This window comes from Hevea brasiliensis, chromosome 4 (genome assembly GCF_030052815.1).
Source record: "Hevea brasiliensis isolate MT/VB/25A 57/8 chromosome 4, ASM3005281v1, whole genome shotgun sequence".
NCBI lineage: Eukaryota > Viridiplantae > Streptophyta > Magnoliopsida > Malpighiales > Euphorbiaceae > Hevea > Hevea brasiliensis.
In genome coordinates, this window is record NC_079496.1 from 21381179 (window position 1) to 21404215 (window position 23037).

Below are 23037 nucleotides of genomic sequence, written 5' to 3' on the forward strand. Positions count from 1 at the left end.
CACTTTTTGAGCCTAAAAATGCTTTTCCCACACCAATTCTAGCTTCAGGGAGGTTCTATGTTTCGAATGTGTTCATCATCCCAATTGGTTTGTTGCTTTGCATGAGATAGTTGCTATTCAAGAAGAGTAATTTGAGCTATAGAATTTTGGTTTGTATGTTTCCTTTAATCCAGAAGATGGCACTTGCATAATTTGAGCTTAGAAAATAATTGAAACATGATAGAACAAGAATAATGTTGCTGCCATGCCGAGGAAATAATATTATGGACTTCTTGTTGACCAATCCATCTAGCATCAAAGTAGAAATGAGTTTTAGGTTTTTGCCGATTACTCGTAGTAAACAATAACAGGGGTCTATGATCAGAACCCGTGTCTTCAAGGTGGAAGATAACCGAGTTGGGGTAGGATTGCAACCAAGAAGAATAACTCAGACCCCTATCAATTCTCTTTTCAATATTAAAAGAGTTTCCCCGTTGATTATTCCAAGTATACTTCGGACCCTGAAAACCCAAATCTAGTACTCTCATTCTGTCAGTAAAGCTTCTGCAGGTGTAAAAAAGTATTGAAATCACCCATCAATAATAATTCATTTTGAGAGATTGTCTATGGTCAAGTGGGAAATCAAATTATCCCTGCCTAATGTGATCATCAAAGTTTAAATGTAGCACTAAAAAATTGCATTCAAAATTGAACTATAAATCATGAATGCATGCATGAAGATAGTAGGAATCCCAACTAATTATATTAGCAACACAAGTGTCCTTTTCAGGACATGCAAAAACCACTAACAAGACCTCTAGGGTCAACAAAAAAGAAATTCATAAAACCACATCTCTAAACTATTTTCTTAACAAAAGTAGTGGAGTTCTTAGTTTTTAATAAAAAAACTACATCAGGGGAATGGACACCATTAATTCCTTTGAGGTGATGAATTGTTAGGGGGTTCCCCACAGCCTGACAAGTTCATGTGAGAAGCTTCATTTGGGAGATTGGGACCATTTATGGCTAGCTTCCTCTACCATTTCAGAATGTGAACTTGGTGAGTAGCTCTTTTTAGCTTTACTTCCTTGTGACTGGTCCCTTTTCCTTTTACCAACAATGTCTTAGATTTCCTCTTGTTGAGTCAATTCCTTTATAACTGCACCAGAAGTAGGATTAGCTTTAGCTCTAACTAAACATTTCTAGTTATACTTCACTATAGTTGGCTCTATGACATCCTCTCATTTTGGCTGGTTTACTTGTTCTTGCTTTTATGGTTCAGATGGGAGATTAGAATCTTCGGTCAAATGGATTATGAAAGATTGGTCACCTTTCACTTGGAGATGTGGTTTAAAGATGGCAATCACCATTTTAACAAGGTGTCAAGAGGAATTAATTCATAATGGTCCATAGCATTAGTAGGCTTCTGAATAGAAGGGCAGAGAGTGTTTTCTTGTTGATTTCGATGAGTCCATAGGGTTGGTGTTTGTGAATGAGATGATAGTTGAGATTATTGGCTGAGCAAATTCGGGCTTTGATTTTGGTCCTAGGAATCATGGGTTGGATTGAAAACTAGTGTGGGCAGATTGGGTAAGGTAGAGAGTGGGTTTGGTGCTAGGCCCATTTGAGAAGGCCTAGGGTTATGTAGAGGGGCAACAGAAATATTAGGGATTTCATCTTCTTGTGAGGAGGAGTTTGCAGTGTATGATAAGGATCTAAGCTTCGCAGCTGTAACACCCAAACCTTGTCTGCAGCTAGAGTAGTGTGTACATGCCTCCGAGACACATCCAAGAGTAAATTCCAACAGTTAACAATCCCTCTAGTAAATCTTGATTTCCTTATTTCTAATTATATTTCATTTTAGGGAAAGACAGCGAAAGATTTAAAAATTTCAAATTTATTTAAGTTATAAGAAAATAAAATTTATAAGTTTTCCATCTATTTAAAATTTCTCAAATAATAAAATTTAGTCTTAAATCTAAGGTAGAAATCCGACAGAGTTTCCTTTAAAATTTTAGAGTAACCTATTAAAATACCTATCAACATTTATCGTATTACTCCAGACACATTAGAAACCTGTGTGATTTCATTCACAACCCATCTCACAATAACCATAAATTATACACCTCTCTCAATCAATTAAGATAAATTTGCAAACTTGGAAATTTATAATTTATACATATGAAAGTGTTTACAAAATACAAGACTTGTTTCAACATCCATGTAGTTGTAAAATTTAAATAGTTACACATTAAAGGATTACATTCCATAACCAAAATGCCTAATACAATGTAATCTCCTCATGTGTACGAAATAATGTGGTGTCTTCTCAAGTCTTGAGCAAAATGTCCCCCATTCGCCTTCACTCCTATTCCGGCTCTTTATCCTTACTTTTATTACCTACGGAAAGTTCAAACAACTCTCCGCTAAGAAAACTTGCTTTGTAGTGCTATAACTTATTGATATTGTGTCATGCAACATGTATGTGAGCATATCATGCATAATCTCATGAGACAAGTTTCTAATAATTTTATTTTATTAGTACAATGTGCAATCCCACACAAATTTTAACATGACATGACATAACTTTCAATTACATAAATATTTGAAATGTTCAAATTAATAACAATTACAATCAAGGTGCATAGCATTTCATGAAAAACCTTTTTCACATACCCCTTTTCATTTATTTCCTTAGCCTAATTACAATGTCTAGACGACTCAAGTGACAAGTATCCTCATTATGGCATAAGTCAAACATCCTCATCATGGCATAAGCCAAGTTATTGTGCATAATTTCAGTTATTGACTAGTCAATTTCCTCATGCTATCTATTTCTAGACTTGTAATGGGCATACACACTATCAATATTGTATATAATTTATTCAATCAAGACATACTTATCAATTTCCCCTTTTTCCGCAACTCGTTCATAATCAATATCATTCATATCACATAATTACATTTTCTAGTCATTTCGGGTAAACAGGTGTAGCAAATTTAAAATTCCATCAAAAATCATAGAAATAGGGTTTTATTGCCATATTTTTTAAAATTCAACTTTCATATATCTATTTCAATCTCCAATTTGAATCATATAAAAATCAGGTCTACATTTCAAGTTATGAATAAAAATGTGCAACCTGTTCGAGACTTCAATCACATTCAAAGCAGTAATAGGAAATATAAAAATATCACTATGAAGCCAATAAAATCAATTATCAACCATAACTACAAAGTTTTAGGGCATTCATTAAGCTTTCCAACAATTCAAGAATCTCCCTATTTCAAGTTCTGTAGCATAAGATATGAATTTTTAAAGTTGATTGCCCTGCTTCTGGAAATCATTAGGTCAGTTTCCAGATTTGAGCAGTAAAAAGATTTGCCTTCAAACACCATCTTAATAGGAGAATTAGGTCTGCACGAAACTACAAAGTTTTAGGGCATTTATTAAAGTTTCTATAGACATAAAGATCACAGTAATCCAACATTCCTAGCTCAAATTATGAATTTTTAAAAGTAACTGATCCTGCAGCCTACTGGCAGTTTCAAACTTTCAACACACACACAAGCTATCATTTTCATTACTTTGTATTTCTCCCTTATCCCTAGTGGAGTCCCCACTCAAACATGATAAAAAATGTAGGTTATAGCACTAACCTCCCTTGAGTACTAGTTGTTGCCCCTCTTCCATCAAGTCTCCTCTAAACCCTCAAGGAATTAGGTTTCTTTAAGCTTGAATCATCAAGCCTTCTTGCTCCCTTTGCTTAGGCCTCTAAAAATGGTATGATCTAGGCTTTTTGCTTGATATCTCTTCTTCAAATTTGAGAGAGATTGGCTATTGAAAGAAAAAGAAAGGAGGAAGAAAATGGGAATGAATGGCCGGCTCAATGGAGGGGGAAGATAAAGGGATTTTCGTTAGTTTTACCCATTAGTCCTTCACCCTTTACCCATTGGTCCATAATGAGTTTTTAATTTCCTATTGGTTATTCTTTTTTTTTTTCATCATTTTTAAATTTTCCCCTCTACTTAGTAATTGCTTCAAGTTAGTCCTCCAATCTCTTACTTGCCCCTTAACTTTTTAATTAATTTAATTTAGTCCTCTAACCCTTGGTGGCCGAATTTTTAGGTATGAATGGAGGCAATTTCACACATAATTAATTTTGTAATTTATATAAATACCTTTTTGGATAAATTGAGGATGTTACAAGCACTGATAAGAAATAATCTCCCATGTATGGAAAATCTAGAAAAATCATTCTGTATCCACTCTTCCCTTCCAGTTAAGGAAAGATAGTTAGCAAAAAGCTGAGGGAGTTGTTGCAGATCAAAAAGCTTGGATGAGTTGCTAGACTCGTGGCTCGAGGTTTATTGACTTTCTAAGGTTTCACTAAAAAGGTAAGGCTCTGCAGCCTTTTTTCCTTCCCTAGTTTCTAAGCTTGAAAAGGTAGAAACTCCTTGTGTTGGTTGAGAAACGGTGGTATTGGTGTATTGGGTGAGTGGTTTTTGACTTGAAGGACAACTACCAAATCTATCTTTGGACCCTAGCTTAAAACTAATCCTGTTAAAACACCCAACATCAGAGCCACCCTCCAAACCCAACCAATAAAGGAAACCATCTCTACTTCCAAAACCAACACTTTTCAAATAATATGCTTCCTTAGCAAATATTCCAAAGAATAACCATTGCAACCTCTTCTCTCCTTATCCCTTCTAAAATCTCAAACTACCTTGTCGATTCCCCAAAATAGCTTACCGATGGTAAAGTTCATTCCCTCAATTTCTGTAAGACAATCCCTATTTATGTGATCAATAATTCCACATTTGTAGCAAAGGTAAGGTAATTTCTCATACCTGAGGTTAACCCAATGGGAGGAGCCATTAGTCTTGGTACTTTAAAACCTTAGAACGATTGGTTTGTCCAGTGGAACTAGAACTTGGATTTGAAGGAATGTGTAGAACCTTGCAAAACCATCCATCGCCAAATCAACATCTTGAAAAGTTATTACTAGACTACCGATTAGGTTTGCATTCTCCAAGTTCATTTGGATAGGTGGTAGCCCATGAGCTTGTATCCAAAAGGGTGAGGAATTGAAATTGAGATCATCACAGAGGTATGTCAGGTGGCCAATGTTGTAATACTAGCAATTGGTTGTGTATACACCAGGGGACACTTTGGAGAACATATTGGGTGTCAGCTTCATTGTCAAAGGTAATGAGGTAGGTATTGTTCTTTTGGGTGAAATTTGAAAAATTTTTTTAGGACCCCAGGATTTGGATAAAGCAGCAATGATGGTTGCAATACTGAATGTTTTTTGGGAAATACATTTACCAATCAACATTCGATTATGCTGTGTGGAATGAGTAGTTGGAAAGGATGTGAGTTGTAATTATTTGTCTTGGCAGCTCAATGTAAGTGCTTTAGTGATGAGATGATCTGAGGTATTTTGTTCATAGTTAGACATGTTTGATGAAGTAGTTTAAGTAATGAATGGAAGATAAAAGGAAAAGGTAATAAAGGAGATGAAGATGAACTCAACCAGAAGAAGAGTTTTAGGCAAAGGAGAGGATATATATAATTAATCAAATAATTTAATTGACCAACTAAAATTTATTAAACTAAAAATTTTATTAGCTTAAAAAATTTATATTTCTACAAAATATATTATTAGTTTAAGAAATTTTAGTTGACCAATTAAATTATTTAATTAATTTATTTTATTGATTAATCAAATTATTAAAAAATATTAAAATATAATTATTAATTAGTTTCACCTTTATCCTTAAAGATAAGTGATGATGTAATCTAATTCAATCAAATTGTACCAAATGAACCAGTCAAATTCCCCTCTAAAAGTTTTCCTCCACTATGGAGGTACATTGGCGCAAGGTCAGAATCTTTGCAGAATTCAAATTTTAATACTCTCCTTAATGAGAGACACGTTGACATGCGAATAAAATATTTTGTTGTGTATCATGAAAGCGTAAAATTATAAATAAATAAATAAAATGAACACACACATTACTAATATATATTTACGTTATTCACCCTCTTAATATAATTACAATATATCATCTTTCACTAACATTAAAATAATAATTAATTATAAGTTTAAAATTATATTACCCATCAACTTAATTACACCAATAGATTAAATTGTTCATAGTGAATATGTTAGTTAGTCTCTCAATTTCTTCTATACATAACTCAATATAATTACTATCTTAACTATATTATACTCCTCCAGCATAAAGGATGAATTCAATTACAATGGACAATGGTCCACTCTTCTTAAACTATATCATTGTCCACTTTAAGCCTAAGTCTCTGTAATAAGCAAAAATCAAATAATATTTCCACAATACTCTTATTTATATTAATAACTCCTCAATTTTAATCTAATTAAGAATTCAATTAGAAATAACAATATAATAAGATTTTTATATAATATAAGAAATAATTATTTATCCTATTGAGAAATATTTTTCCACACGAAATAATTTCTTCAAAATCTCAGTGGTACTTTAAATCACAAATCTAGCAAATTTTTATATATATATATATATATGTGATTTCTTTTGCATGAATATTGAAAGTGAAAATAAAGATATCCAAAAGAAAGTTCTTATTATTATCTTATAAAGTTTCTTTTAAATTTAATAAATAATCATTTTAAAAAATTATACTATTAATGTCCATTTTCTTCTAAAGATATTACTGAAAACGCTACTTTTATTGACGTTTTTTTGACCATTTTAAACCTTTTTTTTTTTTTTTTAATATTGAATAAAGAGGATACTTCTTAGATTGGGCTTTTAATGGCAAATTCACCCGGAATCTTATCCACAAAGAAAACACTAATCCAGTTGGCGTTTTCTTTTTTAAACATTATATTGACAAATTGTTTTAGATTCACACTAAATAGTTTTTTCTTTTTTTACATTATTTTCATAATTAACCTCATATTTTAAGTAGTAATTTACATAAAATAAATAGTCAAAATATACAATTAGAAATATTTTATGAAGACAATTATAAATCTATAAAGTATGAAAGAGAATATGTAAAAAAATTTTAATAGATTTTTATATGTATATATCCAACTAATTTACACTTCTATATATTTCGAATAATTATAATTATAATTATAATTATAATATTAATTAAATTAAAAAAATATATATAAACAATTAAGAAATAATCTTAAAATAAGTAGACGGAAAATTTTAAATTCAATATCTTTTTACTTCCTGCATTTTAAAAAAAGGATGACAATAAGTAGGCTATTTGCAAAAATCATCTTACTTAAATTCAAACCCAATCAATATTTTTAATACCAATATATATTTCAAATTTGATTACAATTTAGCCTAAACTATCCGAACACGTCTTAAATCAATTAGTATTACTCAAATAATACTCGAACTCATTTATTTTTATATATTTCAATTAATAATTTACATAAATATATTTTATTAATAAGTTAAATTTTAAATTTTAATAATTCTAAAAGAAATTTAAATAATGATAACTTATAAACATATTCAAAAAATAGATGTTCAATATATAAAACCTGAATCCAAACCAAACTTGATACAAGTATTATCTCTTAAACTTAAATCCCTTCTAAATTCAATTGCATGCTAGCTAAACTCATTCTAATATAGTTCAATCCAATCAAATACTTAAAATATTCAACTCTTTGGCATCACTACTTTAAAGGTGGGCTATAATATTTTAAGTTTGAGTCTAATTGAAGTTAATTATAAAAATTTATAAATAAACAAGTTATATTGCTTTCTTTTTAGTGTATAAATTGTTGATTAATTTATAGTAATAAGGATTTCACCTAATTTAGGATTAAGTTTTGCTAGCTAACACTCTAAACAAAAATATATCAGAAAAAATCGAAATAATAATAATGAAAATATTGAATTTTGTCCGAAACTTTGTCATGTATTCACTAATTGACTGAATTTAATACATCTTCAGCATTAAAATCTTTTATCAAATAATGATAATAAGATTAAAAAATCGTAATAACTTTACTCGTTGACTTTTGGGCTAATGGTGCATCCACAGATTGTTATGATTGGAGTTTGCAGTCCCTATCAAGTGGGCGATGATTGTATTGCAATACAAGTAATGGCAGACCACTTTACGATCAAGTCAGCTTTTGCAGAAGATAATTGGAATGCAGAAGGACAAGTTATGGCCCCCATCGCATTAGATTTGTGAGAGCTGTATGGTTGCTGATGAGATGGATTACTCTCCATTACTGTATCTTAGTCAAGAATGCCATCGATCCGTGGTTTCATTTCAGCGCAATCTTCCGGCCGCCTAGAGATTAGCTAGTCTCTTCGCTGTCACTTGCTGGAATCTCTTTGCCGAACATTCTAGGGTTGTGGGCGATTGTTCTAGCTACTGTATTTATTTTCCTTTGCTGTCAATGTGGCCGTCTCCTCAATCAAAATCGCGAGGCAGAAAAATCTTCCTTTACATATATTATGCAATTAATCAGACAATATCAATTCATTCATAGGTTGTTAATAACAGTATGTTTAAATTATGGTTTGTAATAATTTCATATTTTATAACATGATTACTCCACATATTTAAAAAGATTATCCCTAAAAATGATAATTTCGATGGTTTGAAATAATTTAGAATTTTCATATTCTCATTTTATCCTTATATAATTCATCCTCTCATAAAAATATTATATGTTTATAAAGTATATTTAGCGATTAGTTAAAAAGAATATTATATTTAGTGATTAGTTAAAAAGAATATTAAAATATTATTATACTAATATCAATGTATAAAAAAATTTAATATTTATTAAAAGGTATTTAAGACGAACAATCTGCCAATTTAACCATGATTGATTCTTAAACCCTTAACTCTATATCTTCACTAATTTTCAAACCAAGTTGATTTTAAAAAACATGTGTATTATATATATATATATATATATATATATATATATATATATATGGAATATATATGGTTTTAAGGTTGAATTCAGCTCACGATATGAATATTGGTTTATGTATTATTGTTGATGGATTGTGTAGTGAAGCTAAGCTCCCATATTAAACATGTTGACTATATTTATGAGTATGTGATGATACTGATATTGTTGAGTAAAGGTTAAGCTAAGCTCCCCATTTAAGTTATTGTTTGTGATATGCTTTCTAAAATTTATCAAATTTCATTTTGTTTGTTAGAAGGGTGAATTACAATTTAATCCTTTAATTATATTAAAATTAATTATTTAATCTCTCACATTTAATTCTATTAATTATTTAATCTCTTTATTAATTTTTTTATTAATTTAATAAATTAATCAAGGGACCAAAAGGTCAATAGGGATAAAAGTGTTAATAATGGTAAAAACTTTGGGACAAAAATATTTATGATGATAGAAATTTACGGATAAAAGTACTTATCATTAATAAAAAAAAATCAATAGAAAGATGAAAGCATGTAACGGAATTAAAATTTAAGGACTAATTAATATGTTTTTGAAATATGAAATTAAAGCATTAATTTTACTATAATACAATAACTAAACAGTAATTTTTTCTTATTACAAAATAACTCAAAATGACTAGAAATAATCGTTCAGGAACTCAGCGTGATAAAATAAATATTGATTTATTGGGGACATTCGGTATATAATGATTATATTATAGTTACTATACTATTTAAATATGTTCCCTTATTTGAAAATTAAAATTTTATAAGGATATAATTTAAATAATTTTTTTTATTAGTTCATTTTAATATTCTGTATTTTGTGTGTTTTATTTATAAAGATTTAATTTTTTTTTTGTTTTTGTTTTTGCACTTAAGACTTTGTATTATTATGCCGTTAATATTTAAGGAAAAAAATTACTAAACGGTATTAATTTATGTTAATATGACAAGTCTCTTTATGTTTTTAAGCTGGTGTAACAAGTGGGTATTGCCTATTTTAGCTATCAGTTTGCCAGCTGATTTAGGATAGATGACATTGTTATATAGCCAATAAATGGAGTTCACTTGTCACACCAGTTAAAGAGTATGGGCTGACTTATCACGTCAACACATATTAACGTTGACATTGTTTACTAATATTATACTTATGTGTGAATAGTATAATAACACTGACTCTTGAATACACAAAAAAACCTCAGGTCATATTAATAAAATGCGCAAACTATATGATACTAAAGTGTATTTATTATTATTTTTTATTAATTATTATGCTTTAAAATTAAAGAATTTATTTTAAAATTAATAAAAATTAAATATAATTATGTGAGAATTTAATTAAATTCTCTTATTATAAATATATATTTTTTTCCATATCAAACCATTATAATTCTATTCCTCTTGTTGATTTTTTTTAAGTACAACCAAATATCAAATATGAAATTTGCTCATTTGGATTTCCATTCTTAATTTTTTCCTACCAATCAAAAGGCTCCTTAGAAAATATACATATTTATTATGGTAATCCTTTTACATATTGAGTTTACTAACTGAATTTTTTTTTTTAAACTTCTGTATGCCTATTATGATATGACTATTGATATTTATATTTTGTGTTCATTTTATGAAGAATGTACTCTCAAAAATACTTTTTACTGCTTTTATGTTTTATCATATTTGAAAATTTTTAAAAAATAATAATTAATGAAAAAATATTTTTTAATAAAAAATTATTAGTCTATTCACTTATGAAAAAAACAGAAGTAGTTTTATTGAAAAATTTTCTAAAACAAAACAAAGACATGTATTTACATGTATCAATTTTTTAAATAAAAAAATTAAAAATTAGAGAAAATTTTAAAATTTTTTTAAGTATTTTCTACTATTTTTCTTTGCAGTAAATCTTTTGTTGTCTTAATTATTTTTAAAATAAAAAATAATAATTTTTTATAATTAAAATTATAAATCTATAGTTAAAATTGAATAATTATTTAAAAAATTATTTATTTATAGAAATAAAAAATTAACATATTTTTAAAATTAATAAATAATATACATTAGAAATTTTAAATGTATATATGTGGCTATCACAAGGTTATGTCCACTGCTATAAATATACTTTATAATAATTTATTTTTTAATTCTGAAAAATATAAAAATAAAGTTATTTTTTATTGTTAGCAAGTGTATGATTTTTTATATATTTTTTTATTCTATATAAAATAAAAATATTCTTATAAAATATAAAATAGAAAACATTAAAAAACTTTTTAAAAAAACCCAACTTTTTTTAAAAAGTAATAATTTTTTAATGTATTTTAAAATGCTAAAAAATGATTTATTTCGCTCACTTTTATTACAATACATAAATAATAAAAATAATTATTTTTAAAAATTATTTTCAGGAAATAATAAAGCCTAATTATCATTTGTAAGTTTCATCAAAAGCTTCTTTGAGAATTTTAATTAATTGTGTACTAAAATAATAAATTAATTAGCTTAAATTTATTTTAAATAAAGTTAATAAAATTGAGATCCATATATATAAAAGAAGCATGCAAGTGAAGGAGGCTAAATAATTAAATCTTTAAAGTTTAGCAAAATTTACATGTTAGCCTCTGCCATATTTTTTAAGTAATAATTTGATCTTTAAATTTAAATTCTACAAATAAATTAGTCTTTACCATATAAATTAATCGTTAACTCTATTTTTTAATTTTTAATTTAAAATAATTTAATTCTTAAAATTATATTTTATTAATAAAATAATTTTTACATCTAAATTTTTTATTTAATTATTCATTTCATATTTAAATAATTATATATTTTATAAAATATAAAATAATTTTATATTTATAATTATTTAAATATAAATTAAAAATATAAAATTTAATATAGAAATTATTTTATTAATAAAATAAAATTTTAATGCTAAATTATTGTAAATTGAAACGTAAATTATAACAATAACTAATTTATTAACGAAATTTGAATTTAAAGGCTAAATAATTGTTGCGCTCTACTCATTTGTAATTTATAATATTTATTAAAAAGTTGATTGTTGAGATTTTCATTTTCTTTGCTCTTCGATTCTAGCCGAAACTCTCTGCCTGCTTAGAGGTAAGCCCTATCCTCGACTTACCTGAGTGGATTCATCCTTACCACGATTGGGTTAGTGTAAATAGGTTTTATTGATCTACTGCTACAGTATCTGATTGTGTTTTTGGTCTCAATTTTCGGTGGCATGCATGCTTATATTGTTGAGGGGGCAGTCTTTGCTTTATGAGTATTCTTTTTCATGGGCTAGTGGATTCACCTCTGGGGACGTCTACCGACGCTTATGTGTAGCGTCTAATCCCTCCATGGCCATAATTTGCTAGTGAGCTCTGCCTAACTCTCGAAAAGCTTCTGAGTTTTATTGCTTTTCTCCTGTTACTTCACCTGAGTGGATATGGTGGACAACGAAGGTTGCAGAGGTGCTTTTGGCTTCTCATGGGCTTTTTGAGATTTTTTGTGTCTTTGATGAGTGGCCTCCTCTGTCGAAGCTTCCATGGTTCAGTGTTTTGGTCCACAGCTTCTAGATGCTTGGTGCGGCAGTGCTTGTACAATGGCGTTCGAGTTGCTTCTCTGCCGGTTGGATCCGGCTCTAGGGTTTAGTTTTTTTTTTTTTTTTTTAGCTTGGACCTCTCTTGCTGCCTTTTGTAAATTAAATATTATCCATCTATGGAAAGAAGAAAAAAAAAAAAAAAGCCAAACATGTCGAAAAAGTGAAGCGCACGGCAATCAGTAGCGCGTATGTATAAATTAAAAAAAAAAAAAAAGGAAAAATACGAAGGCCCCACTTTTAAAGAATAGAATGATGTTTGATGATTCTTTTCTCCTCCACTACTCTAACCGTTAACGTGCCTTACTTCTCCAAGCTTACAAGTACAATACATTGAAATAATAAATTAATCTCTTCCCTCTATTTTCCGTCGCCCATTAAAAAGCTTCCACCGCCCAAGGAAGGAAAGAAACAAACAAACACCAAACGGACAAATCGTTATATCTTATTATTATTATTATTATTATTAAAACGACTACTAATAGAGAGAGAGAAAAAAAGAAAGTTCTGATTTTGTTCCTTTTCTTGCTTGCAAATCTCTTGATCTCCATTCTTCTTCTCAGAGAGACTCTCTCTCTCTCTCTCTCTCTCTCTCTCTCTCTCTCTCTCTCTCTCTCTGTGTGGTTCTTCTCGTGTTTTACAATTTCAAGGTTCTTCTTCTTCTTCATTTCTTAGTGTTTGCGTTTATGAAGCGTAGTGTTTAGTGTGGTGGCTGTTTCTGCTGTGGGAAGTGTTGTTCTGCTGCTGTCTTCAATTTTCGACTGTCAATTTTTACCTTTTTTTTTATGGTTCTAGGGATTTGGATATGTTTCCTTCTGGCCAATTGTAACCGATTGAGCTACGAATTATGTGTTTTAGTGGTCAATGTTGTTGGATATTTGGAATAGTTAGGGTTTTTCTTTTATGATTTTGATTGGAAATTTTAATTTCATTTTCATTTTGTTTCTTTTGCAGGAGTTTGTGGCCAGTTGTTGCCGATGCTGAATTGAGTAGAATGGAACACATAGTCTGGTCTGTTGTTGTTGTTGTTGATTGTCTTATGAGACCATAATGTTAGGATTTTAGTATATCAAATAATTCATTGTTGTATCTGCTGTTGCTGATTCAATTCAAAATGTGTTAAGCAATTGAAGTAGTTTTGTCTCCCTGTCCCCACAAACCCCCTTGTTTTTGTTATGTTTGATTTTTTTTTTTAACTCGATTGAAGAATAATAAAAGAGCAACAAAAAGAAGTTGTCCATTAGAATTGGATGGGTAATAAGCTGGGAAGGAGGAGACAAGTGGTTGATGAGAGGTATACAAAGCCACAAGGCCTCTATGTTCACAAAGATGTGGACCATAAGAAGTTAAGAAAGCTCATTCTTGAATCCAAGCTCGCACCATGTTATCCTGGGGATGATGATTTTTGCAATGATCACGAAGAATGCCCCATTTGCTTCTTGGTTCGTTTCTCTATCAATTTCTTTCTGCATTAGTTTCTATTCTATTTCTCAATGGTTTCTTGTTAATTGTGGAAAAGGAATCGGCTGCCTGAGATTCATTTTAACAGAATTGAAATTTGAATATTTGAGGTGTATGTGACAAATCCTTGCTATTTATTTTTGTCTCAGTATTACCCAAGTCTCAACCGATCACGATGTTGCATGAAGGGCATTTGTACAGGTAATTGGTCAATGAATTTTGCAAACACATATTTTGTTGTTAATGTTTTGTATGCAATTGATTTTTCTTGGCACCAGAGTGTTTTCTGCAGATGAAAATTCCTAATTCAACTCGTCCTACTCAGTATCCTTACGTGCAAGATTTTGATGCTCAGTTGCATTTTTTTTCCCAATTTGACTCCTTTTGGGATCCATGTTTTGTATTCTTGTCATGCTTTAACAATATCAGATGTCCTTTTTGCAAAACCTCAAATTATGCTGTGGAGTATCGAGGTGTGAAATCAAAAGAGGAAAAGGGCATGGAGCAAATTGTAAGATTTAATTAGCCTTTATGACCTGTAATTTCCTATACTGGGAACCCCTTCTTGATGTTTTCAGTGGTTGGGGTTGCATGTTATATACATATCTTGAAATTCTGCAGGAAGAACAACGTGTTATAGAAGCAAAAATTAGGATGCGGCAGCAGGAACTTCAGGATGAAGAAGAGAGAATGCAGAAAAGACTAGACTTAAGTTCTTCAAGTACCAGTGTTGCTCCAGGGCAGGTTGAATATGATTCTGCTGCTGGTATACCCTCTTTGAAATTCTGGTTTTTCATTTTTATGTTCAATTTTTTATAAATGCCGTGGGCATAACTTTTCTTCTTCTACTCTTGTGAAGCTCAATCTCTTAGGTCTTCTGTGGAAAGTGAGGAAGTTGTTCCTTCTCAACACTCGATCAGACATGCTCCACATAATAGACTGAACAGGTATGCCATATTTTATTTTTCTGTTTTTCCTTTAATTCATACTTAAGGGAACAGGGTAAGGTTGTGATATATTTTTGTGTTTTCTATTTGGTCTTAAATTTAGCAAATAGTGTAGTTCTTTTTATGAAAAAAAATAAATAGGAAAATAGAAGGTTTTGGTATTCGTAATCTTCATTGAAGACTGTAATTCCTTATGATGCCTTTTGCTATTGTATTTTTATCATAGAAGAAGAAGCAAGCAACTTTGGCAAATTAACCTCACAAATACATAATTATGGGAACGTTTATGTAATTTGTGATTTTATAATTAAAAAGAAACTGTGCCACTATTGGATAGGTATTTAGTGGTATGTTTGTTGGATTGAATGATCTTAACTGCGAACATTTGATCGTGCTGACCAAAAGTATTGCAGTGAATTTTATTTTGGCTTTAATTTGGTTATTTCCACTTGTTTACCTTTTTATTTTATATATTGGTATATCCTTTTGATAGATAAAGTCATTTTTTTTAATGCCATGGGAAATGTTTTATAATTGCAACCACAAGGGTGCAGATTTGTTTCTTAAAGTAACTTCCTGCTAATTTGGTAATGTACTGTCTCCAAAGTTTCTTTGCAGGACCCCATTTTGGTGGGACCACAATTTGGCAATGGCCTTTTATTGACAGAAGATGTTGATAAATGAATTATTAAAAGCATATTGGTTACAAATACATTAAAAATGTTCTGTTTCTAAAATATGTAATGCACAAATGCACGCACATTCCCTGGTTTATTTGGTGTCCAATCATATGAATTTTTTATCAATGATTGATGGACCTGTTTTTCAGGCCCTTAAGTAACATACTCACATAACAAGGCTTTGAATTTTGTAGGTTGTTAGCATAATTAAATATTGTGAATTGGTATGATTTTTATTCTGTTGTTTTAATTATAATATATCAAATCTAAATGAAATTTGTAGGGATGATGAATTTGATCTAGATCTTGAAGACATTATGGTTATGGAGGCTATTTGGCTTTCAATTCAGGTAAATATTCTTGATTGATAGCACCTATGTACATGTGAGACTGGCTACAAAATTTGAGGCTTTGGATCTCAAAAATACAGTTTCAATTTAAAAGTCCCTGGTTTGCAAAAGTTGGCTAGATAGTGTCATCTTATCCTTGAATTCCTTGTATTATAGTTGTTGAATGAAAAACTTGATAGATAGGAATGTAAATGACCATCCGTAAAGAAAGATGTTAATATTATTCCTATTGTGGCATGCTAGAATCTGGTTGACACTTTGACATCCCATGATTATCCAAATGCTGAGATCACTTATATTCTTAATTTATATTTCTAGGTTCAGGTACATTACTTGATTTGCAATACTCTTTATTTTGGCTTGCCCCTATGTAATTTTGTAATATATTAGAGATTACTATCAGCTTAGATGCTGAATATGAAGGCTTAACTAAAAGCTTGTCTTTCATTTTGGTGGGTCTTGTTTATATGGGAACTTTATTTATTATAATATAATGGAAACATGGACTCTTAAGTTATGGTTTTCCTTTGTATAGGCATATAGCCTTATGGTATTTAAGGGAGACAATCTTGGCTTTATGCCTTTATTGAAAAATTAACATTCACATTTCCTTCCTTTTCATCTTTTCTGTCTTTCTTTTTGTTTGTTTCCTGATGCTTTCCCTTCTTTTCTCGTCTTTCTTCTCTCCCTTCTCGGTTATTTCTTACTTTCTTTTCCTCTTTCTTCAATCCCTCACTTTTTCTACTTTGGCTTCAGTCAAGTTTCCTTTGAGAATTTCATGTAATTTGTGGACAACACAAGGCCATACTATTTTGAGCATACTATATTATTTCAATAATGGCCTCCATATTACTCAAGAATGTACAATTGCAATTCTTGGCATTTACAAAGGTCTAAGAACTTGGTCTCTTGATATAGTGGTAGAGTTCATCGTATTAAGTTCTCAAATTTCATCTGTGGAGGTCCGAGTAAATCCTGGTTTCTTGAGATAGGAGAAAAATTGCTTAGTATTAATTACTAAAGAACAATTCAAAAGCAACTTTTGTTTCATTCTACAAACTTAGCCGTTAGAAAAGAGAATGTTCAAGTTTAATGTTAGGATTTCAGATATTTCAATGCTTCATAATATAAAAGGAATGGCTGAAAAGATTCAATCCATTTTGTATGACAAGTTGACAACAGTTTAAGTATGTTGGCTTGGTCATTCAAATATTTCAATACTTCATAATTAGAAAAGACAACAAACTCTTGGTGATAGGCTAATTTGCAAGTGCATGAAATCGCAACAAGTAACAATGTGATAAGAAGTATTGTTCCTTCAAGGACTGAGATTAATTACTAAAAAAACACGCCAATTCCACTAATTTTTAGAGTACTGAAAAGTGATGAGCATTGAAATTAACTAAATTAAATTAAATTAAAAGAAATCACAATATATGCTATTATCAATGGAATAAAGCTCTAGGTAACCTGATTTCACTTTCACTATTAATCAATTCTAATTATTTTGTTTAATAATCCAAATTTAATTTTTAAATCAAGGATCAATAAAGCCTAGTATCCAATAATCTCTCCCAACTTATTTAACATATCAATTTATACCTGTAATCTAGCTTTCAATGGTAAAACTGACATAAATTACTTCATTAAGATAAGTTTATCACACAAAATCCCATAGGTTAACTTGTATTGCTTCCGCTCAAGATGTTAATGATTCCTATTATTTTCAACAGATTTATACCTTCCCTTCCAGTAGCAATATAAATCAAATCTTCCAAGTACCAACTATAGCACCCAAAAGCACTAGGAATAAATAATAGGAAATTGAATTAATGAATTAATACAAAAACCTGGATTGAAATAGGTTCAAGCTGCATCAAGTACCTAGGAAAATGTTTAGTTACTCATAATCTCAAAATCCAAACTCATTATTCTTGATTCAAGACCCAAACTTATTGTAAAATACTAGAATAAAAGATCTAAATCAAGATAAGGGAAGAAAAGAAAAACTTTGATTGACGAAACCAAGCCCAATCTCTTGAATCTTGAATCCTTCTCCCAAAGTAGCCAAACCCTTGAGTCTTGAGTAAATCTAGCCGAAATTGTGTTTCTTGGAGTGTCTAAGGTTGCCAAAGTCGCTTCCCAGGTGTAAAAAGATGTATTTATATTAGAGGAGGCGTCTAGAATGGTGAGAGTTTAAGTTTGTTTCTAAATCCTATCCAAATAGGCAAGGGATCGTGCAAATCACCATCTGTACAGTCAGGCCGTGCACTTCACTGCCTAACTTGAAAGCTTAAATTTTTCTCAGCTATTTCAGTTCCAAATGGCCTAGGCATGAACTTGGCCATTTTCCACTGCCTAGCCATGCACTCCACTGTCTAAATTGCTCCCCATTGTGCCAAAATGCTCCAATTATAACTTCAATTCCAAAATTGAATGTCTGTGGCACCTAAAACCATCAAACACAAAAAATCAGAGTGAAAACACCAGAAACACAATTAAGACTCAATTTAGCACTAAATATCAATAAAAGCACTATAAAAACCCAAAGAAAATTACACCAAATTTAATATAAAAATGCAACACATCACCTTGCGAAGCTAATAATGACTCCAATAATCTAATGCTTGAACTTTTTATTGAATAAGACAATGGACGTCCCTTGTTGACTAAGAACAACATCAACTCAACACTAAAAGCACTAATCAACCTCAAAACATTATGTTAAAATTGGGGAGGCAGAACTGGAGCTTTAGTCATCTGTTCCTTGGTATGTTCAGAGTTATTATGTTGATTCTATCCAAGTGAACAATCCTTCTATTGAACAATCAATGACAGGAGCGATGGGCTGCTAGAATTCTCAATTATATTGAATTGGATGCACTCTGATTTTCATATTAGAAAGAACATACCAGAATACAAGTCTTTAGGTTAGCATGACATGCAGCTTCTTCTCCTTTATGTTTGGAACACTATTCTCAAATGCTCCATATTCTAGTCAACCATTCTGCTGTAAATCAAAATATCATCAAAGTAAACAACAATATTATCCATAATCGTTTAAAGACGTGTGACATGTATTGCTTAAAAGAATAAGAGCATTGGAGAGTTTGAATAGCATAACTAGTTGCTCATAAAGCTCATTTCTGGTTCTGAAGATACTCTTCCACTCATCTCCAAGTCTCACTTATATCTAGTGATATCCACAACAAATGTCAATTTTAGAGATTACTATTGCACCATGAAGTTGATCAAGAAGGTCGTCAAGTTGAGGAATGAGAGACCTGTAATTTATGGTGATCTTTTTGATTGCTTTACTATTAAAACACATGCACCAAAAACCATCATTTTTTGCATCAATAATGCTAGGACAACACAAGGACTTATCGCCGTACTCACTGGAAAGAAGTTCATTAACCTATCTTTTTATTCTCCATGCACCTTAGGACTGATTCTATGTGCTTGCCTTTTTAGGAAGAACTAAACTTGAAACTAAATCAATAGAATACTATTTATCTTCCAGGCTTTGTTTGGTCCACGAATTGGCATGGAACAAGATGGAAATGGGGTTAACTGTTCCATGTGGATTAAATATTGTAGGTTTGATTCAGATTTTAAATAAGGAATAATTATTTAGTGTAGTAGCTATTCCACAATCCCAAATAATTTTTTATGTAAAATAGATGTCTTTCAAGATTTGACTTCTGTTCTTATCGTCTTGGTTGTAGACAGCTGATTAAGTTATTTTTGAATTGGACAAAAATGGTAATTCAGGAGAATGGCAGACAGAAAAATCCAGTTTATATCGATGCTACTTCATCTGAAAACTACGCTGTAGAAGGTCATTATGCATCGCAAGCAATGGCAACGGTGACTGGCTCATCATCCTCCCCTTCCGGGGGTCTTGCTAGTGCAATAGCTGCCCTTGCCGAGCGTCAGCAGATGGGTGGGGAATCTTTTGCTCATAATAATGGAAACATTTCAGCATGCAACATGCTTCCAGGCAGTAGTAGCTTTTACAACAGGCCAGATCAGGATGCAGAGAATTACCCCCCTGCACAGAGCTCCTGCAATATGTCAGCAGATTGCCGAATGGCCACTGCAAGAAATGATGGAGAATGGGCTGCAGATGAAGGATCAGATACTGCTGAAGGTGGGACTAGTTGCGGAAGCTCTGATACAGCAGAAGATGCTGGTGGAATTTCTGTTTTATTACCTCCGCCGCCACCGCCACCACTGCCGGCGGACGAAATTGGGGAGCAATTTCAGAGTAACTCTGGACCCATTGTTCCTGAGAGTTTTGAGGAGCAGATGATGCTGGCCATGGCTGTTTCTCTTGCTGAGGCTCAAGCTATGACAGGTGGACCAGGAAGTGCGTGGCAATAGTTTCGAAGTGCGTGGCAACTGTTTTCAAGAGCAGGTTACCAATTCCAAACAAATGATGCCACTTATGGCTTTTCAGCTAGCTGAGTATTGAGCTAGGATGAGCGCACAATGTGCTACATGCAAGTGGCTAAGAGATCGAGGTAGTGATTACTCTCTCCTTTGCACTCTCTATCTCTCTATATACTTGTTGAAGGAAAATGGATTGTCTCAGTGGATGAAAGGTTGTTTGCTTATGACATTCATATTGAGACAGATTCTTTCTTTTCATAGTTTTATATAATTTTTTTAGAATGTTCAGAACTCTTTAAGTTAGCAAAATCATTTTATGATGCTTTCTATAGTAATATCTGGCCTTAATCCATTGTAGGAGGATGAATTGGTATGAGCTGAATCATTACATTAACTTGTAGAGTATTGAAGGTCTTATCTATTTTTCTTATAATTGTTTCGTTGAATCTTTGATAACCAATGAATAGCCTATCCAGCTTATTAAGGTTGTAAAACAAACTTTTTCACCCCTTACCAATTGCATGGTATTGCCTCCTGGTGGAGTGTTGTGCTTTGAGGGGCTGTAAACAAGCTGAACTTCAATGTATTTATGACTTGTTCATCTTAACAGACTCTTACGCTCGACTTGCATTGTGCAACTTTGTTTTGATTATATTTGCTCAAATTCAATCATGTTTTGGCATTAATATTCATTGGATAGCTGTCTCGGCAAAGAGATTCATTATTATTGTATATTTTTTTTTTGCCTTTGGTAGGTATAGCACCACCTTTCTTTTCATTTATTTTTTGTCATATGAATCAAATAGGCCTTTGCAGTGGCACCCTGTTAGTTACAGTTCTTGTTCTTAAATTATAAAATATGCCACATGGCATATGCTTTCAACCCTTATGTGAAAATCTTTGGTTTCTCTGTGTCTTGGTTTGTTGAAGGCCCTGGGATTTATATTTCCATGATTCAATTCCTATATGTGCTTTGACAGTTTGGCTAAACAGCATTCATACTTACGGAAGATGTATCTAAAATGGTAGAAATGCCAAAGATTAAGAGTATATAGTGTTGTACGTAATGTTTTAATCTGTTCATGAGTTTGTTTGGCTTTTTTTTTTCCTTGAACTTATTGGGAGTAAGTTTTTGAAGGTAGGTTAAGGTTTTTTTTTAATATAATTGAGACATGAGGACTTGTTTAGGAGGGAGGTTTTATGAGGAAGGTAAGATTTTTGAGGGTCAGTTTTGAGAATATTTTTATATAAAAACCTCCAAAACCCTGAGTTTTGAGAAGTTTTTTATAAATTAAATATTAGTTATTATCAATTCTTGCCTTCCCATAGCCATTTACCTTACCTTCCTGCTCCCAAATAATGAATAGGAGTTTCAGTTAAGTTGTATCATTTAGGGATTGTTACACTCTGTACACCCTATCAATAAAGTGCTGTTTGGTGCTTTGGGCGCATAGGGAATTCGGTAAATCAAGAACTTGTTAGTGGAAAAAAGAAATTACTTGCATTTTTAAAATGGAAAAGCCACTTCTTGATGTTCAGTCTCATTCATACGTGGGTTTTTTTTAGTATTATTGTTTGAGTTATTATTGATAATTATTGTTTTAAAGATGTTTATTAAGAAATTTTAAATTTTCATTTTAATTTAATATTTTTTATTATAAAAATTTTAAAATAGTAAATTATTTTTTTTTCTAATTTTATTTTCTGACAATCATAATTCTAAATGTAGATCAAGTCTTGTAAATTGCTGCTACTGATTAATTGTTGAGGTGTTAGAAATTAAAAATATAAGAAATTCTTGTGGGTTCAACTATTTTTAGGGTTTTCTGATTAAGGAAATTAATATTTTATAATTTTCAAGAAAAAATTTTTTATGTGATTTCTAGCATTGTTAATAATAATAATAATAATAATAATAATAATAATAATAATAATAATAATAATAATAATAATAATAAAGAAATTGTTATTTACTCTCTCTAATGTCATTATTTTTAAGTTTATTTCTATATTTTTAGAAAGAAAATTAATTGATCGCTGTGATTTAATTTTGTTAATCAAATAGCCTATTCGTATATATTTTAGATATTTAATTTTGTTTTTTCAATGAAGAAAATCAAGTTGTATAGAAGATACTCATAACGTCAAATTGCCGTTCACGAGATTCTTTCATCATTAAATTGATAAAATTCGTTAAGTAATTTCAGTTGGCAATGTCAATTATTAATTGATGAGTTATAATTTATTTTTTCTTTTGGTAATTCATTTATAAAATGCAATTCAGAAAGGTATGCTGCAGTGTTTTATCTCCTTCCCACAAACAAGACAACCCAATTCTCCTTCGTTGCTGTCCATCTATGGGACGTCGTAGTCGTATTGATAAAGGAATTTGCAAAAACAACTCCTCAAGCAATCAATCAAGAAACATACTTTACAATAGAATAAAGATGAGTATTAAAAATTGAAAGAAACTCAAAGAAAGAACGAAAGAAGTGGAAAGAGAAAAAGAAAGAGTTGACAACGAGAGTGATTGAGGAAGAAAAAAAAAGAAAAGCAAAATATGGTCATTTAAATTCTAATAAATTAAATAAGACATATAAGTCCTTAAATTATATTAATTTATGTTGTTAATAAATAAATA

At 30.6% G+C, this 23037-nt stretch overlaps 1 protein-coding gene across 2 annotated transcripts; it reads left to right on the forward strand.

Annotated features, from left to right (window-relative positions):
• The first annotated feature begins 12934 nt into the window (after positions 1-12934).
• LOC110664290 (E3 ubiquitin-protein ligase DA2L) lies at positions 12935-20731 on the forward strand. Of its 2 annotated transcripts, none has more exons than XM_058145580.1 (10): positions 12935-13213; positions 13518-13574; positions 13771-14005; positions 14174-14225; positions 14303-14348; positions 14454-14535; positions 14646-14790; positions 14884-14971; positions 15935-16001; positions 19776-20731. In XM_058145580.1, the coding sequence occupies exons 3-10, from the start codon at positions 13814-13816 to the stop codon at positions 20385-20387; spliced, it is 1284 nt and encodes a 427-aa protein (XP_058001563.1). In that variant the 5' UTR covers positions 12935-13213; positions 13518-13574; positions 13771-13813; the 3' UTR covers positions 20388-20731. The 2 variants fall into 2 exon arrangements, with proteins under 2 accessions (XP_058001563.1, XP_058001564.1); XM_058145581.1 differs by having other exon boundaries at positions 13782-14005.
• The last annotated feature ends 2306 nt before the right edge of the window (positions 20732-23037 follow it).

Coding starts and splice junctions, on each gene's coding strand:
- LOC110664290 (XM_058145580.1), top strand. CDS start 13,814: ATGGGTAATAAGCTGGGAAGGAGGAGACAAGTGGTTGATGAGAGGTAT. Junction 14,006..14,173: donor AATGCCCCATTTGCTTCTTG/GTTCGTTTCTCT, acceptor TTTTTGTCTCAG/TATTACCCAAGTCTCAACCG. Junction 14,972..15,934: donor CCACATAATAGACTGAACAG/GTATGCCATATT, acceptor TGAAATTTGTAG/GGATGATGAATTTGATCTAG.